This window comes from Macaca thibetana, chromosome 2 (genome assembly GCF_024542745.1).
Source record: "Macaca thibetana thibetana isolate TM-01 chromosome 2, ASM2454274v1, whole genome shotgun sequence".
NCBI lineage: Eukaryota > Metazoa > Chordata > Mammalia > Primates > Cercopithecidae > Macaca > Macaca thibetana.
The window spans coordinates 58,143,447-58,168,746 of record NC_065579.1 but is presented as its reverse complement, the minus strand read 5'-3'; the positions used below and the strand labels follow the sequence as shown (position 1 = coordinate 58,168,746).

Below are 25,300 nucleotides of genomic sequence, written 5' to 3'. Positions count from 1 at the left end.
CATTACGAGAAAGAATTGGCTAACCTAGTGTTTGCCTTAAATGGGGTTCAGCAGCTCAAATGAAGTATCTTTACATGACAGTGCTTTGGAAGCCTTAGTACAATACAGTCTCCCCCTTATTTGTGGGTTTGCTTCCTGCAGTCAATCATGGCCCAAAATATTGAATGAAAAATTCTATGAATAAGCAATTTGTAAGTTGTGAATTGTGTACCATTCTGAGAAGTGTGATGAAATCTTGCACTGTCTACTCCACCCCACCTGGGATGTGAATCATCCCTTTGTCCAGTGTATCCAACCATTACTATGTGGGAAAAAAACATAGCATACATAGGGGTCAGGAATATCCATTGCTTTCAGCATCCAATGAGGATTTTTTGATGTATCTCCCACGCATAAAGGGGGCCTACTGGGTACAATCTTAGTTGCTTTTTCTGTATTTCCCTGTGGCTCTTCTCTCCTTGCTCATATGATTACTGGTTCTTTTGATACTTTTTGTTTTCTCCATGCTTTTCCTCACATTGAAATGCTGTCCCCCTACTCTTTGCCAGATGATCAGCTCTTAGTCATGACAGTGGGTTGATTTGTAGTCACTGAAAGATAGGTTCAAGTCTTAACGCCTGGTACCTGTGTATGTGAGCTTATTTGGAAAAAAGGGTCTTTGCAGATATAATTAAGTTAAGGACTTCAAGATAATATAATCCTGGGTTAACCAGGTAGGCCCTAAATCCAGTGATAAGTGTCCTCATAAGAAGAGAAGACACAAACAGATGGATGAGACATGCATGAGAAGACCATATAAAGACAGAGGCAGAAATTGGAGTGATACTGCCACAAGCCGAGGAATACATGGGGCTATCCTAAGCTGGAAGAGACAAGGAAGGATCCTCCCCTAGAGCTTTCAGAGGGAGTGTAGCCCTGCCAACACCTAAATTTCATACTTTTGGCCTCCAGATGTGTGAGAAAATAAGTACGTTTCTATTGTTTTAAGATACCAAGTTTGTAGTAGTTTGTTATATTGGTCACAGGAAACTTTACTTTATTTTATTATTATTTTTTAGAGACAGGGCTTTGCTCTGTGGCCCAGGCTGGAGTGAAGTGGCATGATCATAGCTTACTGCTGCCTCAAACTCTTGGGCTCACGGGATCCTTCCACCTCAGCCTCCCAAGTAGCTAGGACTACAGGTGTGTGCCACCATGCCCAGCTAATTTTGTAAATTTTTGTAGAGACAGGGTCTCACTATATTGCCCAGGCTGTTCTCAAACTCCTGGGCTCAAGCGATCCTCCCAGTTTGGTCTCCCAAAGTGCTGGGATTACAGACACATGAGCCATGGCACCCAGCCAAGTCACAGGAAACTAATATACTCATCTTTTAAGGCTTGAATCAGGTTTCTTCTGCTCCTGGAAGTGTCCCCTGATTCCCCTAGGCTGGACAAGGTGCGCCTCCTCTGTGTGCATATGCTACCCCTCACACCTGTCACTCTACTTGTTCCTGCTTGTGTAATTATCCAGGGATGTGTTGGCCTTCTCCATGACACTGAGGGCTCTGTGACAGTGGGTGGTATTCCTCTTTAATACTTCTCACCTGGCACAGCAGACGCTCAATACATGTTTTTTTTTTTTTTTTTTTTATATACAAAATGAGTTTTGTCCCCAAATTATCTCTCAACTTTGTTAACTACCCCCAGCACATTATCCTAGGCACTCAGTACCTGCAGTGGGGCCCAGTGTGCCTGATGTTTCATCTGCAGACACACTTCCTCTTTTGGCACACGCTGCCAGATTAATATTGTTTCTAGAGTTGCTACACAAGGACTTGTTCACTCAGACTCTCTTAGCAGCGCCATACCTCTTGCTTTCAAGTCCCTCCACTCTCCAAAGTTCTTTATCTGCCACTACTGTACCCTATGAACTCTAAGAAAACTCATGTGTTCTTTGCATTTACAGAACATTCTTAATTCATGTCAATCCTTTGCTAGAACTGTGGTTGGCAGGAAAGCCCTTCTTTCCATCACTGTTGAAATCTCAGTTACATTGAGAGCTCCGATCAATTCCCACCTCTTTTTTGGGGCCTTCTCAGTCACTCAGGCAGTAATGCTGTGTTCCTTATCAGAAACTCTGTTGTATTGGTTGTCTGTGCTTTTGTAGGCATCTTTGTAGACCAGGGTAGAATATTTGGGGATATGTCTTTTCTAGCATGACAGGAGGGTGTTCCCTTATGGTGTTAGAGCCAACTCTTTTTCATCCTTGCATCTCCTTCTGGACCTAGAGGTCTCCAGGGAAGTGGAGTGCCTCGTTAATTGGGCTTGTTAAAGATATTAATGCATGTGATAGTGATACAGGGAAATTCAATAACCTATCCTGGTGTAGAGTTTTGAAATTTTTCCTTAGGGCATTTATAATTGCTTTGTTCTTACAGGATTTTGTGAAAATGAATGCATTATTGGAAAGCTACCCATTATGCAGAGTTGACATATAATGACCTCTTAGAAACAGATTTGCCAATGAAAGAACAGCCTTAAATTTTTGGTGAAGAATGTGGGAATTGTTCTTGTCAAGGAGTACCCCTTTCCTCCCTTTGGGTGGGTTGTTCTTCAGCAAGTGGTGGAAGAATTTAGGGAAAGGTATTGGAAACAGGGAGAGGTAGGCGCACTGGAAGAGCAGAAGAGCTGTGAACGGAGGCTGGGGCCATTGGTTTCAAGCAGAACAAGTGGCCGAAAAGCTGTGCTAAGCAGGGCTTTGAGAGAATCTATATCCCATGATCACCTCAAAATTCTGTGAGTCATCAGCTGGACAGGTCGTAGCTCTGATATCCAAACCCCTTGAAGTTCGTTGTGATCTTAAGTTAATTGTAATGACAAATCATGGCTGAGGTAATTATTGAGGTTCCCCCAACTATACAGTGGGATTGGAAATAGGAAATGTATCTCACAATAATCCTCAACTCTGGAAATTTCCATTGCATTCTTTTCTCCTCAGTGAAAAAGGTAGTTTTATTTTAATAGCATATTTTTGTTCTAATTTACTTATGTAGGTTTAGAAAACTTAGTTTCCAAAAACTTTCCCTGGCCTTTTATCTGTTAAAAGCATCAAATAGCATAAGCATAGTGGGAAGGGCTTTGGAGTCCTGAGTTTGAATCCTGCTTCAGTTATTTGCTAGCTATGTAACCTTGAGCAATTTACTTGATTTCTCTCTAAGCATCGGATTCCATATCACTGAAATGGAAATGATAATAATACTTATAAGGTTCCTGAGGATTGAATGCAGTCACATGAAGAGTAGCTGGCAGAGAATTAGTTCTTAATAAATAGTAATCCTTATTATTATAGGATTTGTGGAGGAGGGAAGACCGAGATGGTACAATGAGCTTGAGCTTAATTACTTACAAGTAATTGAGAGACAGTGAAATTACAGAAGCAACTGTGGTATATTCTAATTCAATGTGTTTCTTAAGGAAATCATTTGTATTACTTAATTCTTTGCAGAATAATGGGACCACTGAGCATCAGGTGGAATCTTTCATAAGGAAAAAACTGGAGTCACTGTTAAAAGAATCTCAAATTCGAGATAAAGAAGATCCTGATAGTTTCACAGTGAGGGCACTATTGAAGGCCACGCATGAAGGCTTAAATGCACACCTGAAGCAGGTATCTGATTCCCCCTTGTATTTATCCTTCAACAGGAAAAAGAAAGCATCTCATACGTTGTTTCTAATCATTTGTGAAATGCTCCTCCAACTTCTTCTATTTCTGTCCTCATTTTGCTTGAGAAATGAACATCTCCTATTGCAAAATGATATGAGAAATAGTTAAAAGTGGATTGGGTGGAGGTAGAAATGACTCAAATACTGCTCCACTTGGACCCTCAGGACCAAGCCGAGTGTTTTCAGAATCATCTTCCCAATGCATGCTCAGGTGAGGGAAGAAGTTCCAGGCCCCTGTGTCCCTTGCCCTCCCACCTCTCCACATTCATTAGATGTCTGCCTTCCCTGCTACTACCACCTGTCTTCCAGGGCTGACGGCTCCTCAGGCAGAAGGAAGATCATATGGGGGTGATCGCCCTTGGATCCTAAGTGATCACTCTGCATTGATGGTTGCCCTCTGGACCCTACACGAGTCTAGCCATCCAACTGCTAGGCTGTTCCTCAGGCCCATTTAGTTTCTAAACATAGAAATCCTAATTCAAAATGGCTTCAATGATGAAGAAGATGTTGGGTTTGGTAAGCAGCAAATTTATTTGCAGAATGGCCTATGGGGTGGGTTTAATCCAGAGGCTCGGTGGTGTCATCGTAGATCTATCTTTTTGCTCTACCTATCATGCTATCAGTGTCATCTCAAGTCTAGTTCTCCTGTCCATCAACTGTCCATGATAGTTGCGAGATGACTGCCAACAGGCCCATGAGCTACGTGTTTCTTGGTCCATATCCAGAGAGATTGAGACAGCATATTCGCCCCAACTAACAAACGAGAGTTGCCTAGTTCATGTGCCTATCCCTAAAGTAATCACAGTGGCCATGGGTAAGCATCCTTCCTGAAACAGTACTTGGCCAGAGTATAGGATCATAATAGCTTGCTAATGCCAGTGAGAACTTACCTCTGAAACTCTTGTCAAGGTTATCTCCTCTCAAACTGCATGTTAGAGGGGCAGATGGAATACTGGGGAGACAACCAAAAGGTCAATTACAGCATTACTGCCCTTATAGTTTATCATATAATTCTGGATTTTCTTAATAATTTCTATAAATAGTAACAATCTTCTCACCCTCCTCGCCTCCAGCCATTTATTTTCAACACCAGAAGTACCTGTAAGATCAGACTTGTTTAGCCTATCTTGATTCTGCTTCTTGTCCTTAGTGAACTCTCATTGGCTTATCTGGGCCAGTTACTTTTTTTATGCGTTTGGAGAAGTCTTTGCCCCATCCTAGATTATCTAATTGGAAATGCAAACCATAAGGCTTGGATATTCTGGAAGAAATAAATTAAGCCCCCTCTCTTCTGCTATTCATTAAAGAGATCCTAATGACAATTTCTCCATCAGGTAAAATGGTAAGAGAACCGAAAATTTTAGAGAGGTAGTGTAGCAAAACTCATCTTCTTTTTACTTATTTTTGAGGTTTTTTAACACTGCTGTGTTTTTAAAATATGGTTTTAGTTCACTGGGCAAGCAAAGGGAAGTTACTGTTGAGACGAGTCCATCTGTACCAGATACATATGTCGGTTGAAATCCAAAGCTGAGAATGTGCTGAGTGTGGCTCTGGGCAGCACGTCACTCCAGCTTCTACTTTTCTGGACCGTCAATCAACAGTGCAGAATTCATTTCTATTTGTGCTGTCTTTTTCCTGCGGAACCCTGAAGAAAAGTAAAAATGAAATTCACCTTCAGGCTGGAAGAACTTAATAGTCACAGGAAATGGTTCTTAAGAGTTCTGGAATCTGCTGCTTTCTTTTTATCTGAACTACTGCTGCCTGGATAACCTTAACAAGTTCCTAAGCTCTCAGCTGGCTGCTTAATGTCTCATTCACACCACTGCCATAGTGATAGTTCAGAAATGTGCATTGGGTCATGTCATTCTCCTGTTTTCAACCATCTCAGGGATCCTCATAGTTTGGAGGATAAAGCTCGGATTCAGAGATAATAGCCCATAAGATCCTTCCTTCCTGTTCTGGCTCCTAGCGGTGACACGCACAGAGTGTGCATGTGTATAAGTCCACACGTGCATACCTCCACTTTCCACATTTCCTGGCACCGTGCTCTTACCACATGGCTTTCGTTTTGACTGTTTTCTTGGCCATAGTACACTTGCTCTTCCCCATTTTACGTAGATAACTTGTACTCATCTTTAGGCTTCAGCTTTTGTATCATGTCCCCTTGGAAGTTCTTAATCCTCAAATACAGTAGATGGTCTCCCTCTGCCATCTCACAGTGCCCTAAGCTTTCCCCATTATAGTCTTATGACAGTGTATTGTAATCATTTGTCTCTACTATTAGACTGCAAGCCCAATAGGGGCAGAGTCTGCATCTCTTTTGTTTGCTCTTGTCCTTATATACATGCCAAGTTCCTAGGACAATGTCTTACTCATTAAATCAGTGAAAGATGTGCCGATGCTCAGGGAGAGGTCCAAGTTGGTGATAGGTATTTGTAGATATCTATTTCCTACATAAAGAGCATGATAATGGGATAGAAAATGTTGGGGAAGTGGAAGGAAGCCAGAGAGAAGACTTGTAACTAGACAGAATCCTGTTTTATCACCAACGAGCTTTGTAACTTTGGGAATATAATCTAACTTGTCTGTATTTCTGCTTTCCTTTTCTGTAAAATTGGGATTTTAATCATACTTATTTCCAGGGTTGGTTATGTAATTAACATTATCCTTAGGGTATAGTAGGTGCCTACTAAATAGTGTGACCATATACCTCAATTTGCCTGTGACAGCCATGCTTTATACCTGTTGTCCCAGCATAATTATTAAAAGTATCCCATTTTATTCTTAAAAGGTCCTGTTTTGGACAATAAATGGCATGGGCCCCCTACCAATAGATGGGTTACTAGAAATAGAAAGGAACTCACAGATTAATTGGTTCATTTCACAGATTTAAAAAAAACAGACCAAAAAAAGAGGCTTTCTAAAGGACATGTAGCTATTTGGTGGCAGAACTGGGTCTTCTAACTTGGAGACCAGTGCTACATCTATGACCACATCTGGCTGCCTTCTTAATTCCACAGTTTTGGCCGGGTGCGGTGGCTCAAGCCTGTAATCCCAGCACTTTTGGGAGGCCGAGACGGGCGGATCACGAGGTCAGGAGATCGAGACCATCCTGGCTAACATGGTGAAACCCCGTCTCTACTTAAAAAAAAATACAAAAAACTAGACGGGCGTGGTGGCAGGCGCCTGTAGTCCCAGCTACTCGGGAGGCTGAGGCAGGAGAATGGCGTAAACCCAGGAGGCAGAGCTTGCAGTGAGCTGAGATCTGGCCACTGCAGTCCAGCCTGGGCGACAGAGCGAGACTCCGTCTAAAAAAAAAAAAAAAAAAAAAAAAAAAAAATCCACAGTTTTTGAACAGTTAATGATCTGCATTGATAGATCTCCAAAAGCAATAAACATACATGAATCAGTTAACAGTTACCTAACATCAGTCACCTTGTAAACCCCTCACCATTACTCCTCCAGCATTTTTTTAGCTGCTCTTTCCCCAACCAGTTCTTGGACTTCACCCAACCTCTTCCCACCTCTACTTGCATCTTTGATTAGCATCTATGGGCATATACAGATGCCCTTCCCAACCTTTTGGCTTTAACTGTTTTTGCTCACCCACATTTGTTCCATTTATGTGGTCACCTGTTTCTCCTCTGTTTAGCTGGAGTCCTGGTCAAGTAGGGCCTACTGGTCTCTCCTTATACCATGTTATTAGTATTGAACCACCTAACATATTTTTAGGGATGACAAATGAATAAGAGTTTAAACCCTCTTAGCAGGTGGCCTTTTGTTCCCTATAGGCTCCAGGAAAGAGAGTTGGCCTAGAATCTCTAACTGGAAAATTAACCTATGTGAGGAAAAATTCAGAGGCTACAATACCTCTTTCCAGTGCTCATCACAGAGAGAATTATTTCAGTGAACAGATACACTTTGCTTGGTTTACTTTAAACAAACAAAAACAATCTTATTATCTCATAGATATCCTTGGATTTTATTTATTTATAATGTTTTAAATTCCCACATAGCACTGTTTAGTCAATGTGATCCACTTTCTTTATTCAATAGAATTGGCTGCTAATGTCTTTTGGTCATTTTCCAAAACTGAATCCCCACTTAACTGAAAATGACTTAACCCCACTCAGAACATTTAAAAGAACACATCCTGTGCTGTGGAGAGCCTGGTGAACAGGCGCCATGAGGGCCAGCACACCTGCACACTGCTGAGAGCCCTTGACCTTAGCTTTGGGAAGGTACAGGCAGCTGCTGCGTCCTGGCTGGTATCCATCTCTCCGTGCCAATATTTCCCTTTCCAAGTCAGGCAGAGCCACCTTTGTGGTAGTGGAGTGTGGAGCAGGAGGAAATGAGTGGAGTCTGCTTGTTTCTCACCTAGAGGCAAACAGAAGAGAAGAGAGGGCCCCCTTGCCATTCCACCAGAACTAAGGAAAAAGACAAAAGCAAAGAAGATAAATAGTTATATTGTGCCTTTGTTTACTCAGAGTCCAGATGTAAAGGAAAGTGGAAAGAAATCACATGGACGATCGCTCATGACCAACTTCGGAAAACATAAGGTATGAATTAAGAGTAATAAATATGCATAATTCAGTTAATTTAAAGATTCTGGAAGGTAACAGGAGAATATCATCATGACCTTGGAATAACTGAAGATTTCTTAAACAGGACATCAGTAAAGGGAAAGACTGATATTTAAACTACTTTAAAAGTTAAGAACTTCTACACATCAACAGTATCAAAAAGCAAGTTACATATTGGGAAATAATATTTTGAATACATATATCCAATAATATATCCCAAAAAACTGTATTTAACATCTTAAATACACATATCCAATGCATAATAAATATGTGTTACTAAAACTGGGGTGTGTATTATATATTCTATCCTGAATTGATAAATAGCTTCTATAAATAAATAAAAAGAGAGGCACCCTAATTTCTAAAAGATGGGCAAAACCCTTAAACAGGCACTTCACAGAAGAAGATATCCAAATTGCTGATAAAGAAAAGGGATTCACCTATCAGTCATCTGGGAAACACAATTTAAATGACTATGTGATTCCTATACACCCACCACAACAGATAATATTAAAAGATGGCAAGAACCAAATGTTAGTGAGGACAAAGAACTTGAATTCTCATACACTGCTTATGGTTGTGCACATTTGTGCAACTACTTTGGCCCACTATTTCACAGTATCTGACTACGTACTATGACTTAGCAGTTCTATTAGGTATATGTCAAAAGACAGAAATAGGCCAGGTGTGGTGGCTCATGCCTATAATCCCAGCACTTTGGGAGGCCAAGGTGGGTGGATTACCTGAGGTCAGGTGTTCAAAACCAGCTTAGCCAACATGGCCAAACCCCGTCTCTACTAAAAATACAAAAATTAGCCAGATATGGTGGTGTGTGCCTGTAATCCCAGCTACTCGGGAGGCCAAAGCACCAGAATTGCTTGAACCCAGGAGGCAGAGGTTGCAGTGAGGCGAGATTGCGCCACTGCACTGCAGCCTGGGCAACAAGAGTGAAACTCCATCTACAAAAGAAAAAAAAGACAGAAATAACAATATTTATATTGAGATTGGTAATAGTACAAAGAGGAAAAAGTACAAATGTCCATTGATAATAGAATGAATAAAAATTGTGGTGTATTCACATAAGAGAATAGTTAACAACTAAGAAAATGACAAAATTACAACTATATGCAATAATATGATGATCTTTATAAACATGATGTTGAGCAAAATAAACCAGACCCAAGAGAGTACATACAGTTTGATTCCATTGATATTAAATTCAAAACCAGGCAAAAGAAACCCTATAGAGTAGATATCAGAATAGTTATTACCTCCACAGAGAAAGGAATGACAGGGTTGGAAGATCAGAAGGCTTTTGGGAGACAGATAATATTCTATTTCATCATATGTGTGGTTGATTTGTGAAAGACATCAACCTGTACACTTATGACCAGTGTGCTGTCCTAACTGTATGTTATACTTCAATAAAATAAAAAAAAGTTACACTAACTGGTGTCTTCTGGACAGATTAGCTGTTTGACAGTAAAACTTACATAAGAATTCGATTATTAGATGGTGAACTTTACTTTATACATGAGGTTTCTGTAAGGCCGTTTCTTCTACTTTAAGGAATGTCATATATCGAATTTCCTGCCCATCAGTGAGATAATTTATTAGTAGACTAGTCAGATTAGTCATTGTCACAAAATATTGAAAACAACCAAAATGTTCACCCCCAAAGAGTGTGTAAGTAATCTGTGAGTCATTCACATAATGGACAATTATGCGGCCATTAAAATATGATCCCTTGGAAGAGCTCAACATGTGAAACATTAAATGAAAAAGTAAGGTGAGAAGTTGATTCTATGGTACGATAACCATGAAAAGATGTGTCAAAACTGGATGTCCAGAAAGTATATCACCCTCTGAATGTTATTATCTGTCATTGGTGATTCATTTATTATTTCTAATTTTTGCATTTTATAGTAAAAATGATGCTTAAAAAGACATTTATTATTGTATAACTCAAATTACTATGTGGAATTAGAGAGCATTTCACTTCTGGTTTGCAACTTGTCATTACAATTAAAATAGTCTTTCAAAATAGATGTTTTAGGGAGTACTTCACCTAATTAAAATTTATCATACCTCAAGTTATAAGAACAAATTGTTGTCCATGAGACTATTTATAGATTATTTTAATAAATATTGACAGTATTTTAAATGGAAAGTTAATGTTATATAGAGAATGACTTTCTGTGCCATTTATTTAATCATCACAACAATAATCCTTTGAAATAGATGTTCTTGCCACACTTTTTCTAAAGATCCAATAGGAAGCTAGTGAGGTTAGCCAGTTTACCAGTTTCGTGAAAGGTGGAACATGAGATCATCAAATGGTAGGGCTTCCATACCTGCATGCTGAGGTTCTCAAGGCATAAATAATACCGGAGAAAGTTCCAAACCAAACTGGCACCTCACTGTCAGTGCAACAGAGAGAAGTTGAGTATGTTTATGCCAACCGTGTAGCTTTTTTGATTTTGGGGTGGGGGTTGGGGGAAACATGAGAAAATCTAGAAAGTGGCTGGTCCTATGGTAATTTGGGGATGGAGATCCTTTCCCTTTCTAAGCCACATTCCCGATGTCCAGGATTCTCTGTCTAAACATCTTACTTTTGTTTGTAGACACTATATTTTTGATGGCAAGGTTGTCTGCAATTATTGGGGTGGTCCTTCCCCATCATTTGTATTGTTTATTTATTTATTTAGAGATGGAGTTTCGTTCTTGTTGTCCAGGCTGGAGTACAATGGTGGGATCTCAGCTCACTGCAACCTCCACCTCCTGAGTTCAAGCGGTTCTCCTGCCTCCACCTACCAAGTAGCTGGGATTATAGGCACCTGCCACCACGCCCAGCTAATTTTTGTATTTTTAGTAGAGATGGGATTTCACCATTTTTTGACCAGGCTAGTCTTGAACTCGTGACCTCGGGTGATCCACCCGCCTTGGCCCCCCAAAGTGCTGGGATTATAGGCATGAGCCACCACGCCTTGCCCATCATTTGTATTGTTGAGGTCTGTGTTGCCTAAATACTGGGGCTATCTCCAAATTGGTGGGGATGAAATCATACCATCCCAAAAAAGTTTTATTGTGAAACAGCTAATCTGTCCAAGAGACATCAGATTAGACCTGGAGCCTTTCAGCCTATATTCTGTGGGTAGCAATATTTTTTCCTGCTGATAGAAGTGAAAATGGGTCAAAATCTCAAAAGGGAGATTTGATTCAGATGGTCATTTGAGTACATACTGATCAAAAGCAGAAATGGTAGTTATTCAATTTTTTTTAAAAAAATTACTACATGTCCTTTTTTAAAAAAACAAATGTGCCTTTTACAGTTTATTAATAGTGAGCTTCCCATACAAAAGGGCATTTTGTCCCTTATAATCATTTAAATAGATACTGCAACTTTGACTCTACCCCTAGTAGAAACCTTCAAAATGCATGACTAATAAAGTCTTTCTAATACATCAACTTTATGTGTCTTCGAAGTCAGTTTCTGAGCATGAAACTCTCAGTTTTGCATTAACATTTTAATATAATTATGGCCTTAGATATGCTTGTTATTAATGGTGAAGCAAACTGCAATATTTGGTCATTTTTTTCCCTCCAAGTTATTATGCTTGTGCAAGACATGTGCATTTTAAAGCCCAGCTTATTCTCTGCATGTTGTAAATATACTTGATACAATGAGTTTGTTAAGTTTGTTTTGATTTTTCTGGCAGAAAACTACAAAATCACGGTCTAAATCTTACAGTACTGATGATGAGGAAGACACACAGCAGAATACTGTCAAGGAGGGTGGCCAGCTGTACAGGTAAGAAAGCATCTCCATGTCTCCTGCTCACACTCCTGAGGCCCCTCCATCCTTGTCAGCTTAGTCATTTTTCTTGTACATGTCTAGATAATTGGATCACAAGGAAAGTACTCTGTGCTGTGGAACATGTGAAGAACAGCTGAATATGAAATGATAGTTTATGTAGGGAACTCAGCACTGTGCCTGGCACATAATGAGCTCTTTATAAATGTTAGCTGCAGCGGTTGTCTAGTCAAAGATATTTTCAGAGAAGAGGGAGGGAGCACATGAACTAATACAAAGGCCGTCACAAGAGACTAAAGAAGATGGATGCTAAGCCCATGTTAGGAGCCAAGCATCTGAAATCAGCCAGATTTCAAATTCTTGCTCCTCTACTTACCAACTTTAACATGGGACGCGTTTGGCTCCTCATTGTATCTGTCCCTTAGAGTCATTGTAAGGATTAAAGGAATTAAACTAATTAGCCCCATAAGCCCCGGCCCAATTAAATAAGTATCCAAAAAAAGTTCTTTTTTGTTTGTTTGTTTTTTGTTTGTTTTTATTGCCAATAGTATTTGTGATGAGTAACATGACCGTATTTTCGGAATCCAAATGGTGACACATGATTCATTACAGGAGTTCCTGGCAGTTTATTTATACCATAACATTCACAAAGAAATACAAATTATATACATTAGATAGATATGGATACATACACACACTTTTGCCTTTATTGAAAAATGAAATTAGAAGCATAGAAGCCCTGTAGGAATAAAACTTTAGTGTTCAATTAAACTTTATATTTGAGCTCCAACAGAATATCTACACACAAACTAGTAACTAATTAGAAGGGCAGAGGAGATGTATGTGGTCCCTACTCTAGGGAACAGAAAATTGAATATATAGTTACAGTAAAGGATAAAGAGAAAATAATAGGATCACCTTCTGGGAGACCTCTGCTGTGACTGTTGTCATATGTAAGTTTGAGAAAGGCTTAACTCTGACACATATAGCCAGGGAAAAGGCAGTGTTCGAGGAAAGCTACAGTAATCTTAATGTGTGCAAAGGAGACGTCAATACAGGTATCATATGAAATCATTTTGCATGCTGCTTAGTGTCAACTATAGGTTTTCCCATAATAGTTATCAGGGCCTGAGCATCTATGATGATGTCCTTTTGGGACTTCAGTAACCTAAGGCACCTCTAGGATGAGGAATAAAAAGAGTTAATTTTCTGTAGAATTTCTCCATCTCACGGAATGTCTTACAGTTTTACTTATAATTTTGAGGCATGACTTCACACTGATTTATAATCATTAGCCTTCACAAAATCAGATTTTCACCAGTGGCTGTAGAGTTTCCTAATTATATGGTAAAGAAGGAGCATGCATTCTTTTTCTATTGATTTTTACCACAGTAAAGTTCTCAGCAGACCATCACATTCCCCTCACATACCCACTTTTCTCCTATAGGGGAACATCTAACTATTGAAAAGAAACCTCACAAAAGAAGATATACAAATGGCCAATAAACACATGAAAAGGTGCTCAACATTATTAGACATTAGGGAGATATAAATCAAAACTACCTTTTCACACCCACTAGGATACTTATAACCAAAAAGGCAGGCAATAACACATATTATTTCTGTTCCCTAGGGCACGGACCACATACGCCTCCTCTGCTCTTCCTAATTAGTTACTATTTTATGTATAGATATTCTGTTGGAGCTTAAAAATATAAAGTTTAATTGAACACTAATGTTTAGGTTTGTTTTTGGTAGTTATGTTTCCCATAGGAGAAAAGTGTGTGTGTGAGGGGAATGTGATGGTCTGTGGAGGACTTGACTGCAGTAGAGAGTGGCGGTACAATTTGTAAGGTTGCAGAGCAGATCCTAGGAGTGGTTTGTAGGAGAGAGAAGACTATTAAAATATCTAAGATAAAAGCAGCACTAGATAAAGTAATAAATGTTTGTTTTAAGAAAGCTGGAGAATATAGAAAAAGTATAAAGAAGAAAGTTAACATCCTTTGTAATTACACCTGTCCAATAATCACTATGGAAATTTGGCATATTACCCTTTAGGTATATAATTCTTGTGGCCCACTACCCACTATACAGTGTTTCTGTTCCATTTTAGCCCGGGTCTCCTCCCTGCAAAGGCCATATAGTTTCCTGATGAACTCTGGTGTTACTCTCTAACTGGGTCACAGTGGGAATCCAGCCTTTCACAGCAGAACTCACAAATGCATGAGGAAGAGGCTGTGATTCCTGGCAGAGCAGTGAATAAAACCACATTACATTAGTCCCCACGTTATCATGAGAAATGACTCCGGTGGGCACCTGAAACCACAGATAGTAGTGAACCCTCTCTATATATTGTTTTTCTCTTTCCTTATTAAGTCAAGCACTTTCACCTTTTCATTTAAAGGAAGCACTTTGCAGCATCTCTTTGGCATATCTGAATTGCCAGCATTACTACTCCTGCACTTTAGGGCCATTATTAAGTAAAATAAGAGTTTCTTGAACATAAGCACTGCAAAACCTCCACAGTCAGTCACATAAGAAGCCATACATCATGGATATGCTGGACAAAGGGATGGCTCACGTCCAGAGTGGGACGGAGCAGGACCTCACAAGATTTCATCATGCCACCAAGAATGGCACACAATTTAAAATGCATGACCGGGTGTTATCCTAGCATTTTGGGAGGCCAAGGCGGGTGGATCACTTGAGGTCAGGAGTTGGAGACCAGCCTGCCAACATGGTGAAACCCTGTTGCTACTGCAAATACAAAAAATTAGCTGGCGTGGTGATGCACACCTGTAATCCCAGCTACTCGGGAGGCTGAGGCAAGAGAATCACTTGAACCCGGGAGGTGGAGGTTGCGGTAAACCAAGATTGCGCCACTGCACTGCAGCTTGGGTGACAGAGAGAGACTGTGTCTCAAAAAAGGAAAAAAAATCTCGTGGTTTATTTCTGAAATTTTCCTCTTAATATTTTTAGACCATGGTTGACTATGGGCAAATGAAACTCTGGAAAGGGAAACTGAGGATAAGAGGGGACTACTGTGGTAGGATTTTTGTGGTAGAAAGAGCACTGAATTAGGAATCACACTTGGGTTCCAATCCTGGCTCCCTTAGGACCTGGGGCAGGTATTCCCTATTAAATCATTGTCTTAAATAAGGAAAGTGGGATAACCAATAACCCAAACCTCTTTCAACTCCAAAATGTTATGCGTCCTATGTGGGTACCTCACAGATTGGGTCGCCGAAGGAAAACCATGAAGCTCTGCCGAGAACTCTCCGATTTGGTTGTGTACACAAACTCCGTGGCCGCTCAGGACATTGTGGATGACGGTAAGAATGAAGAGTTTTCTCCTTCCACTCTGAATAAACATTCTTGACCTTTCTCTTTCAATTGTTAATGAATTTTTGTTAATCCGATTATCAACACACATTTTTGGGACTATGTAGAAACCAATTTGAGTGTCAGGAAACTCACTGCTGCCATAGTGTTGAGTTGACGTGGAGGGTTCTACTGATTACTGTGGTTGCCTGATTGACCAGAGGCCAGAGAAAGTTCCCACAGGGCCGAGGAGGACTTTATTACTGTACAAAGACAAGTGCATCAGGGCAAGACCTTCCTGCAGCACTTGAACTGTGAAGACCAGGCCCGGCTTGAGGACCAGGTCATAGATGGCCATTCCAAATGCTAATGACCAAAAGAAGAAATTAATTGGCTAAAACCACACCTTGAAAAGCCCTATATTTTCTCAGTGAAAGTTTTGACTTTGGTGAAAATAGCTTAATCCAGATTGAAGTTTTAACAAAAAGAGCAGAAATCTCAGTAGCATTGTCTCCGTCACTGTTTTTCACCTATCAGTTGCCGCACGGAGCTGAGAAATTCTAGTCATATCTATTCATATCCTTGGCTTTCCTGCTAGTTACTCTTGTCTCCTTTATCTTGTATTTCATTTAGTTACTGAATGCTTACAGAAATAACCTACTGTCATGTGGCTTTTCATCTAATTTTAATTTTAGTGGAACTGAAATGTAAATCAGAACCTCCAAATTTCTCAACAAGTTTTAGTGAAGGGAAACAACATTGTGTCCTCACAAACCTCCAGGATTCTTCCCTCCCATCGCCCCCTGCCCAGCCCCCACTCCACAAATGTATCTTTTTCTATTTGCAGAAAGATTTCTTCCCTTTGGCCTTGATTCCTTCTTCAAATGGTAACAATTATACAAGATTTAAATGAATTTCACATGTGAAAGCATGAGAACCTGTAGGATTCTCAGCAACGGAGCAGCAAACTCTTATAACAATTGCCCTTAGCTCAAAAATAAACTCAGGGAATTATTGCATTAAGTTTAAATGTATATTTGGTTTAGGGAATAAAAATTTCCAATAAATGGCTTGGAAAACATGATACTATTAATTTAATGAAAATTAATACTGAGCGCTGTTTAGCTCTTGAACTTCAACTGTTTTTGTCTTTTTAATTTTTTTGCCAGCCACAAAATGAAAACTAGATAATGAATGCATGGCTTATCCTAATGTGATACAACTCAACTTTATTAATTTACTAACTGATATGTGCCTAATTAGCAAGGTCATATTAATGATATTGTGATGTGCATATTTATGTGGAGAGACAGACAAAACAGTAGTATTGATTATAGTCCTATTCCATCTGAATTAGGCTTGTCAAAAAGATATTTTCTCCTGTAATGTTTAAAACATCCCTCATCAAAATCTGCAAATAAGTTCAATATTAGTATGCTTGAGATATGTAAACTATGTTAATAGGTTATACCAGTAAAATATATTTGAAGACATATCTTTAAGGAAAGGGTCTAAACTAGAAACATTATCACATTAAAAACTGTAATCCTCTAATTTCTTTGCCACAATCTGTATTCCTGACTCTTCTAACTCTGGAGTACATTGTCAGTTGAACAGCGTCTAACATCTAAGGGCGTACAACCCTGAGGACCACAGGGGCCCTGGGAAACTGTGTGTTAATAAACATGCAGAGTCTAGATATGACTCAGGCCCAGCTGGCTCAGCAAGACATATATAGTTCAACTCGTTGGTTTCATGGACCATATCTCTGTCTGGGCTCACACATACTCAGCTTATTAGGGCTAAATAAGAATGAGATTCTGGGTAACTTTGGGTCTTTTTATCTGGGCTGGACTTTTCCAGCATGTTCAGAGGACATGTGGGCCATTTTGGGGATAGAGTGTGGGTGCTTGGTGAAGGAGTGGGAATAGTGGGGCTTTGTAGATATGGTACAAAAGGTGGGATTGGAGACAAGAGTGGAATATTAAATGTTTGGAGCTTTACTCCATTATGACCCCCAAATTTGCAGCTTCTGTGAGTCTAGATTGACCACTCCTGATGATTGTGCTGGCACAAACTTTATTACAGGCTTCATGTACTTTTACCTCCCTTTACTTTTTTCCATAGTTTATATGCGTGGCTAGGTGAATGACTGTCCCTGTTCTTAAAAATTTTATTCCTTTATAATGTTTTTGACCTCTTTTTCTCCATTATTCCTTTCTCCCAAACAGGTTTCGGCTTGTTCCATAGTTCTTATTCAAATCAACTTTAAAACTCAACTTTTTATTCTTGTAATTGTTCTTTTTCCTTTATTTTCTTGGATCCTGAATGTTACTATTAATACATGTTTTACACGTGTGCCTTTTAGATGAGTGCCTTCAATGAATGTCTTCCTGTTATCAGGAAGAAGCTATCCAGTTTTATTTATCCATGGTTGCCTATATGTTTGGCAAAGATATTCTGTTTAAGTTTTTTTTTCTACCCGTTCTTTTCATGCTAGCCAGATAGTCATAAATTAGTGGGATGATTGAATTCTTAGGGAGAACAGGGTACCCAGAAATAGACACCTACTTGAGCAAGACACACAGCTCTGATTTGGCCTCAAAATTCCATTCCTGAACATGGAATTTTATGGGTCTTTCCTATTGAGAAGCTGCCTCTGCTCTGGTTGAATCCACTCTCTAGTGCTCTGGTTTTTGCTATTGGTATACTCTGACATTATTATAAGGTCTTTTGTGCGCGGCGTTTTCTTTGCTGTAGTTCTCACTTCCTTTTTCTCTCTATTAAAAACTGCCAGGAACCACAGGAAATGTGTTATCATTCAGTGAAACAAGAGCACATCAGGTTGTTCAGCAAAAATCAGAGCAGTTCATGATTTATAATCAAAAGCAACTCACGAGGATTTACCCCTCTGCCTACCGCATTGATTCCAGTAACTTCAACCCGCTCCCCTACTGGAACGCAGGCTGCCAGCTAGGTGCGTACTCCTTGGGAAGGAGCGATTCTCTGTACCTTCTGACTATGCCACCATCTTACCTAATTCTCTCCAACTTTTAACTTGCACAGTGGCACTGAATTATCAATCCGAAGGACGAATGATGCAGTTAAACCGAGCCAAATTCAAGACAAATGGCAACTGTGGCTACGTCCTCAAACCCCAGCAAATGTGCAAAGGTGTGTATTAATTTCACAGTCATAAATGCAGGTGTATGTTAATTTCATAGTCTAAATGCAGGCAACCTTTATTAAGGAAGCTGTTTAGAAAGTGTGATACCCTAGAGTTTTTCAACATTTTTTTTTTTTTCAAAAAGATAGGTTAAGGTGTTTGAATGTGGATTAGAATTCTTGTTACCACTACTTAATATTTGGTTAGCCATGATGTTTAGAATGTTATCTTGAGAGGTTGTGTGTGAAAGAGGGACATGGATGGCATTGGGTTATCATTTGAAATCCAGTGCCACGTATAAGCTGGACTGCTTTTTAAGGTCTGAGCCCTATCTTTCAGAAACTATCTTAGGTAATGTGAGTCTGTGACCTGCTGGCAAGCTTCAATTCCACCTGAAACAATTTTATCAAGCTCTTTTACTCGGTGTAGTCCAATTACAAAACAGTGCTAACAAAAGAGAAAGGATAGGCTGGTTGTGGGGGCTGATGCCTGTAATTCCAGCACTTTGTGAGGTCGAGGCAGGCGGATCACCTGAGGTCAGGAGTTCAAGACCAGACTGGCTGACATGGTAAAACCCTGTCTCTACTGAAAATACCGAATTAGCTGGGCATAGTGGTGCATGCCTGTAGTCCCAGCTACTCGGGAAGTTGAGGTAGGAGAATCTCTGGAACCCGGGAGGCAGAGGTTGCAGTGAGCCAAGATCACACCACTGCACTCCAACCTGGGTGACAGAGTGAGACTCCATCTCAATAAAACAAAACAAAACAAAACAAAACAAAACAAAAAGGATAATGTTGTGTTAGATCAAACAACACTTTCTTTTGGTTCTGCTCATTAAAATTATTTTTAAAATTTCCAAATTACATTTACAACAATTCAGATAAAAACATTGTTGACAGGATTATCTTCAAGATTTTATACTTTGCACGTTTTCTTGCTCTGCTGTTTACTTAATTTCAGGTCTTCTTTCTGTTTGTTATATTCACTCATACCTGAGATAGTTTAGGTTAGAAAATTATTTGAATCTGACATAATTGTTCTTCTTTCCACACTGTTGGTGTTCAAATAAAATGCTTCTTTTCCTCCATTCCACAGTTGATCATTGCATTGCAAACACTTGCTTTAAGTTGGCCCACTCCACTGGCCTTTGGGAACATGGATTCTAATGAAAACCACAGCTATGCCACACTGATAGTTATGTGATCATGTAATTCAGCATTTGTTTTTGTCTGTTTGTCTGTTTGTTTACAAGCTTAAGCTGTGCATGTGTGCGTGTTTCTTCTTATGTTACCAACTTATACTTTACTTGGCCTAGGTACTTTCAACCCTTTCTCTGGTGACCCTCTTCCTGCCAACCCCAAAAAGCAGCTCATCCTAAAAGTTATCAGTGGACAGCAACTCCCCAAACCTCCAGATTCCATGTTTGGAGATCGAGGCGAGGTAAGTTGCCTATGACTACGTGTCTAAGTGGTTAATTATGTGATTATCTTAGTTCATTTACATTTTATCTGAAGTGTCTTCAGAGATGTATGTGTGTTCATGACTGAGCACTGACCTCAGCTTATCAGACATTAACTTATTTATTGGTAAGTCACACAGTTCTTGTTGTACTGCTGTTCATCATCTATTTTGAAGGCATGAGTGCACACAATTGAATTCACAATTTAAGGTTGACACTGGCATTGCTAAAATTGGAGTGCAAAGACAATTATATTATTAACGGAACACTGCCCAAGAGTATATCTTAACCTGGGAAGGTAATGTTCCGTTAATAATATAACCTCCACATTCCTCTCCTCCTGCAGTGCTCCTCCTTGCTGCCCATCAGCCACCTGCTCCTTGGCCGTGTGCTGATTCTTATTATCATTTGCTGTACCTGTGTAGTGTGATTTTAAAATGTCTTCATCTGTGGCCACAGTCTTTTTTCTTTCCAGAGCTTTTAGCCCATTGTTTCCATTAGACCTTCTTGGCCTTTGCTTTCTCCCTACATAGCAGCTTCTCCTATGCTCTTGCCCTTCCTCTCAGAGCTGATCCATCATTTCAGGCTCTTTGTTGCTCTCACCTGTTAAACCATCATTTTTGGATCTTAAGGAAGGAAATTATAGAGCTGTACAATTTGGTACCGCCATAAATGCTTTATTTAAGAACTCTACTTTCTCTGCTTTAGACTTTCTTACATCAGCTCTTTCTAGATTCTTTGGGTTTTATTCCTTCATTCTTCATTACCCAGAACTGGCACCACAAAGGAGAGTCTACAGATGACCAACAAGACAAGATCCTTCCCCCTAGAGGAGAGGATGGGAATTAAAGTATATGAATCAAACATGGATAGCTTGATTAATTATTATGCCACCCAGATCAAGACAGAGCATATCCAGAATCCCTAGAAGGCTCCTGTCCACCTTCCCAGTCAATATCTACCCTCCCCGCTGCCTCTCATAGCAAACACCAACCCCTATCACAACAGACAAATTTTGTCTATTCCTAAACTTTATATAAATGGGCTCTTAGAGTAGGTACTCTTTTATGTCTGACTTGCTCAACATTATGTTATATAGCAGAACTTTATTCTTTTCTCATTGTTGAGAGTATTCATTGAACACATATTTCTGACCGGGCACGGTGGCTCACATTTGTAATTCCAGCACTTTGAGAGGCTGAGGTGGATGGATTGCTTGATCTCAGGAGTTTGAGACCAGCCTGGACAACATGGCAAAACCCCATTTCTACAAAAATACAAAAATACAAAATTAGCAAAATTACAAAATTAACAAAATTACAAATTTAAAAAATACAAAAATTAGCCAGGTATGGTGCGCAAGCCTGTAGTCCCAGCTACTGGGGAGACTGAGGTGGGAGGATGGCTTAAACCTGTGAGGGTGGAGGATGCTGTGAGCTAAGATCATGCCACTGCATTCCAGCCTGGGCTACAGAGTAAGACCCTATCTCAAAAAACAAAATAACAAAAAACAAAAAACGCATATTCCACAATTATCCATCCTATTCATGATAGAAATTTAGGTTGTTTCCAGTGTTTGACTATTACAAATACAGCTGCTCTGAGCATTTGTGCATGGGCAAAACATCTCAGTTCTGTCGGGTATTTGCCCTGAACTAAAGTTGTAGGTTCACTGGGTAAAGTTTGTTGGCATTAATAAATACTAGCAAACAGCAATTTAATATTTTTTATATTAGTCTCATATATCTGAATCCACCACACCTAGAACCATTTCTTTTTCTTACTAAGCACCTTGTAAAATCAGTTGCTGTCGAAATGTAGACATTTTGGCCAATATTCTCAGATTAATTAACATATGTATAGAAATATATTATTTGTAATAGTACTTTCTCTTTATTTAATAGATCATTGACCCTTTTGTTGAAGTTGAAATTATTGGATTGCCGGTAGATTGTTGTAAAGATCAAACCCGTGTGGTAGATGACAATGGTAAGATCATAATCTGTGTTCACTTTTTAATGAAGATGGTCTAGAAATAGAATTTACACTAAAAAAAGTGTCTATGTAGACGAGCAAGAAATCTCTAAAATCTGTAACTCCCATCTGAGTTTATGTTAAAAACTTTTCAACACATAGAACTAAGTAACTGTGGGATTGATGCATGGTTTATTTTGATGGTGTTGTAATCTAGGCTTTCTAGACTTTTGCTTTTAAAGGAATTTTTTTCTTCTAGTAAGAAGAGTAAATGATATTTTAAAGAACTGGGTTAAAAATTCACTGAGGAAATGCATCCATTATATGTTTATATTGTATTTTTATGACATGAGTTTTCTCAAAGCTCTCATTTGTGAAGCCTATGTGCCTTGATAATATCTCACTTTTTCTGGAACATGTAAAACTCTAAAGGCAAGCCCAACGTAGTCTGGCGAGTTTCCTTCTTGAGTATTTTCATACAATTGGAGGGGCAGCATTCTTCTTATATTTTGGCCATAATATAAAGAAAGTTTTCTTTACCCAAGCCTCATGTCTTTTTATTTGTAATCTTTTAAAATTTGTTTGTTCATACATTTCACAAACATTATTGCATACCTACTTTTCTCAATGTCTTGTGATTAATACTGTAAAATACATTTGAAACACAATCATTAATTTGAGAAATTAGGGGTTCACAGGGAGTCCCTGAAGGAATACTACAGTTCCAGAGTAGGGCAAACCTGTAACTTAGGAAAAACACGTACACAGAAAGAAACCATCTTAAATTGCGTTTTCCCACCAATGTTCAATAGATTACTCTTTCTTTTTTTAGTCTCAGAAATAATTGAGAGGTCATCACTAAGTCAACAGAAAGATCTTCTCTTATTCAAGAGGGGTATCTCAGTGATTTTTCAGCTTATAATTATTTCATTAGCTTGAGGCTTTTTAATAGGGTTCAATGGCTGATACCTCCTAAATGCATACATTTTTAAAAACTTATTTTCATTTTTTAGAAAGGAAAAAAAACAGAAACTTACGGAGTACTTGAATTTTTAACAGCTTTTATAGTTATTCTATTGGAGAGAAGTTTGCCAAGTAAATGTATTTTTGCATTTTAGTATTTGAGGTGAAATATACCTTTTTAACGTATTTTTCAGTAGCTGTGAAAATATGCCATCATTCATGCAGTAAGGTCTTGCTTCGTGAGAAGCTACTGGGAATCAATAGTGCACAGTCTAATGTGACCCTGTCACTAACTATAAGGCCTTGTGTGGCTTTGGGCACATTATCGTCTATGAACATCAATTTTCTCAAATACAAAATGTCTTATAAATACTGATATTCCCTACTTTAAAAGATGAGTGTTACTTGTATAGTTTTTGAAAGTAATATATTTTTGAAAGTCAGTAATACATAGTTTCTAATTAGAAACAAAAACCAAAACCCTGCTCTACTCTAAAAACTCTAAAAATCCTCTAAAAAAACTTAGAGGATTCCTATAAGAAATAAGATGATGTATGTACAATAGGAGTTGAAACCTGCAAAAGCACCTTATAAAATGTTTGTTGGTGGTTATTACAGCAGCGGACTCTTTGGTGCATGAGAAGCATAATTCTGTTGGGAGAGGATATCATTCTTTATTGTTTTGGCTAAAACATTATTCTTATATCACTACTATAGATATTTTTTTAACTTATTGAAGCATTCTGAATACTAAAGAGCTTCTCTACAATACAGTTAGGCATCAAAGATTAATAGATTTGATGTGATAATTTACAGGCAATTTTCTTACCAATTATTTTCTAGCAAGGGGGTAAATTTCGAGGCTTTATTCCAGTAAGGCATCCCGGAGTGGCTTAGTTGTCTTCATGAGCTTAATAACCACTGCAAGCAACTTTTCACCGTCTGCTTTGCAGATGTTGCTGCCAACTCATTTTCAGCCAAGTCCTTTGCTTTTCTGATTTTTCTTTTCCTATTTCTCTGAGGATTTAACCCTGTGTGGGAAGAAACGCTGACATTTACAGTACACATGCCAGAAATAGCTTTGGTTCGGTTCCTCGTGTGGGATCATGATCCCATTGGGCGAGACTTTGTTGGGCAAAGAACCGTGACCTTCAGCAGCTTAGTGCCTGGTAGGTATGAGCTGGCCTTTTCTCTCTAGACTGACCATTCCTTTTTCTTTGGAAGATATAATACATCATATGTTACTTACATAATAACATATGTGATATATGAAATATATGTCATATAATAAACGTGACTTTTAACAAGCTTTGTAAAATGTAAAGGATTATAGTTGGGCTGGGTGCAGTGGCTCACGCCTGTAATGCCAGCAATCTGGGAGGCCAATGTGGGAGGATCACCCGAGGTCAGGAGTTTGAGACCAGCCTGACCAACATTCAGAAACCCTGTCTCTACTAAAAATACAAAATTAGCCAGGTGTGGTGGTGCATGCCTGTAATCCCAGCTATTCGGGAAGCCGAGTCAGGAGAATCGCTTGAACCCAGGAGGCAGAGGTTCCGGTGAGCCGAGATCATGCCACTGCCTTCCAGCCTGGGCAACGGAGCAAGACTCTGTCTCAGAAAAAAAAAAAAAAAAAAAAAAAAAAGAGCTATAGTCAAGTCAGATACTTAATTTTGTTGCACCCAAGAGAAAGTCAAATGCAAGTTCAACTAAAAAGAAATGACTGTCTTTCCTTTTATTAGGCTACCGGCATGTCTATTTGGAAGGACTGACAGAAGCATCCATATTTGTACACATAACCATCAATGAAATCTATGGAAAGGTGAGAAAGATCATAGGATTTAAAGTCATATACATTAATATGGTCCTTAACAATGCTACTGATTAATTGCATAATAGGAATGTAAATTTTGACAAACTGTGCTTGAACCAAAAACTCTAAGGAAGTCCAGCAAGCCCAGTCTGCTATTCCAGTCATGTCCTGATCCACCTGTACTCTTTTCACTGTTTAAGGTGTGTACTCATTCCTTCTACACAGGGGCCCTCTCTGGGCTTAATAGAATTGAGAAAACTATTATTCTCTCAGGCAGTAATCTGTCTGGCTAAAACAATGAAGATATAGTTAAATGTTGAATTTTATTTTAATCCTTAAAAAGACTCAACTGACCTCAGTGGGAAATGTAGTGTCTCAGATGGTTGGTGAATTACCTGTACTAACTGGTCTGTGATCCCAGCCACTTCTAGGCAGGCTACATTCATTTGGTACCAATGTTTTTAACTGAAAATCTAAAAATTGTGAATGGATTTTAAAGCTATTT

The 25,300-nt window shown here is 39.1% G+C and overlaps 2 protein-coding genes across 3 annotated transcripts in view; one reads left to right on the top strand and one right to left on the bottom strand.

Moving 5' to 3' along the window:
• GMPS (guanine monophosphate synthase) overlaps window positions 1-25,300 on the bottom strand; it is a 792,617-nt gene that overhangs the window by 431,103 nt on the left and 336,214 nt on the right. The window lies entirely within an intron of this gene.
• PLCH1 (phospholipase C eta 1) overlaps window positions 1-25,300 on the top strand; it is a 254,167-nt gene that overhangs the window by 221,228 nt on the left and 7,639 nt on the right. For both annotated transcript variants that reach the window (XM_050778230.1, XM_050778229.1), the window contains 10 exons: window positions 3,485-3,646; window positions 8,190-8,261; window positions 12,005-12,096; window positions 15,334-15,431; window positions 18,218-18,397; window positions 18,487-18,594; window positions 19,902-20,026; window positions 21,950-22,034; window positions 24,005-24,151; window positions 24,725-24,804. In XM_050778230.1, the coding sequence (XP_050634187.1) occupies window positions 3,485-3,646; window positions 8,190-8,261; window positions 12,005-12,096; window positions 15,334-15,431; window positions 18,218-18,397; window positions 18,487-18,594; window positions 19,902-20,026; window positions 21,950-22,034; window positions 24,005-24,151; window positions 24,725-24,804 (1,149 nt within the window). The remainder of the gene's footprint in view (window positions 1-3,484; window positions 3,647-8,189; window positions 8,262-12,004; window positions 12,097-15,333; window positions 15,432-18,217; window positions 18,398-18,486; window positions 18,595-19,901; window positions 20,027-21,949; window positions 22,035-24,004; window positions 24,152-24,724; window positions 24,805-25,300) is intronic.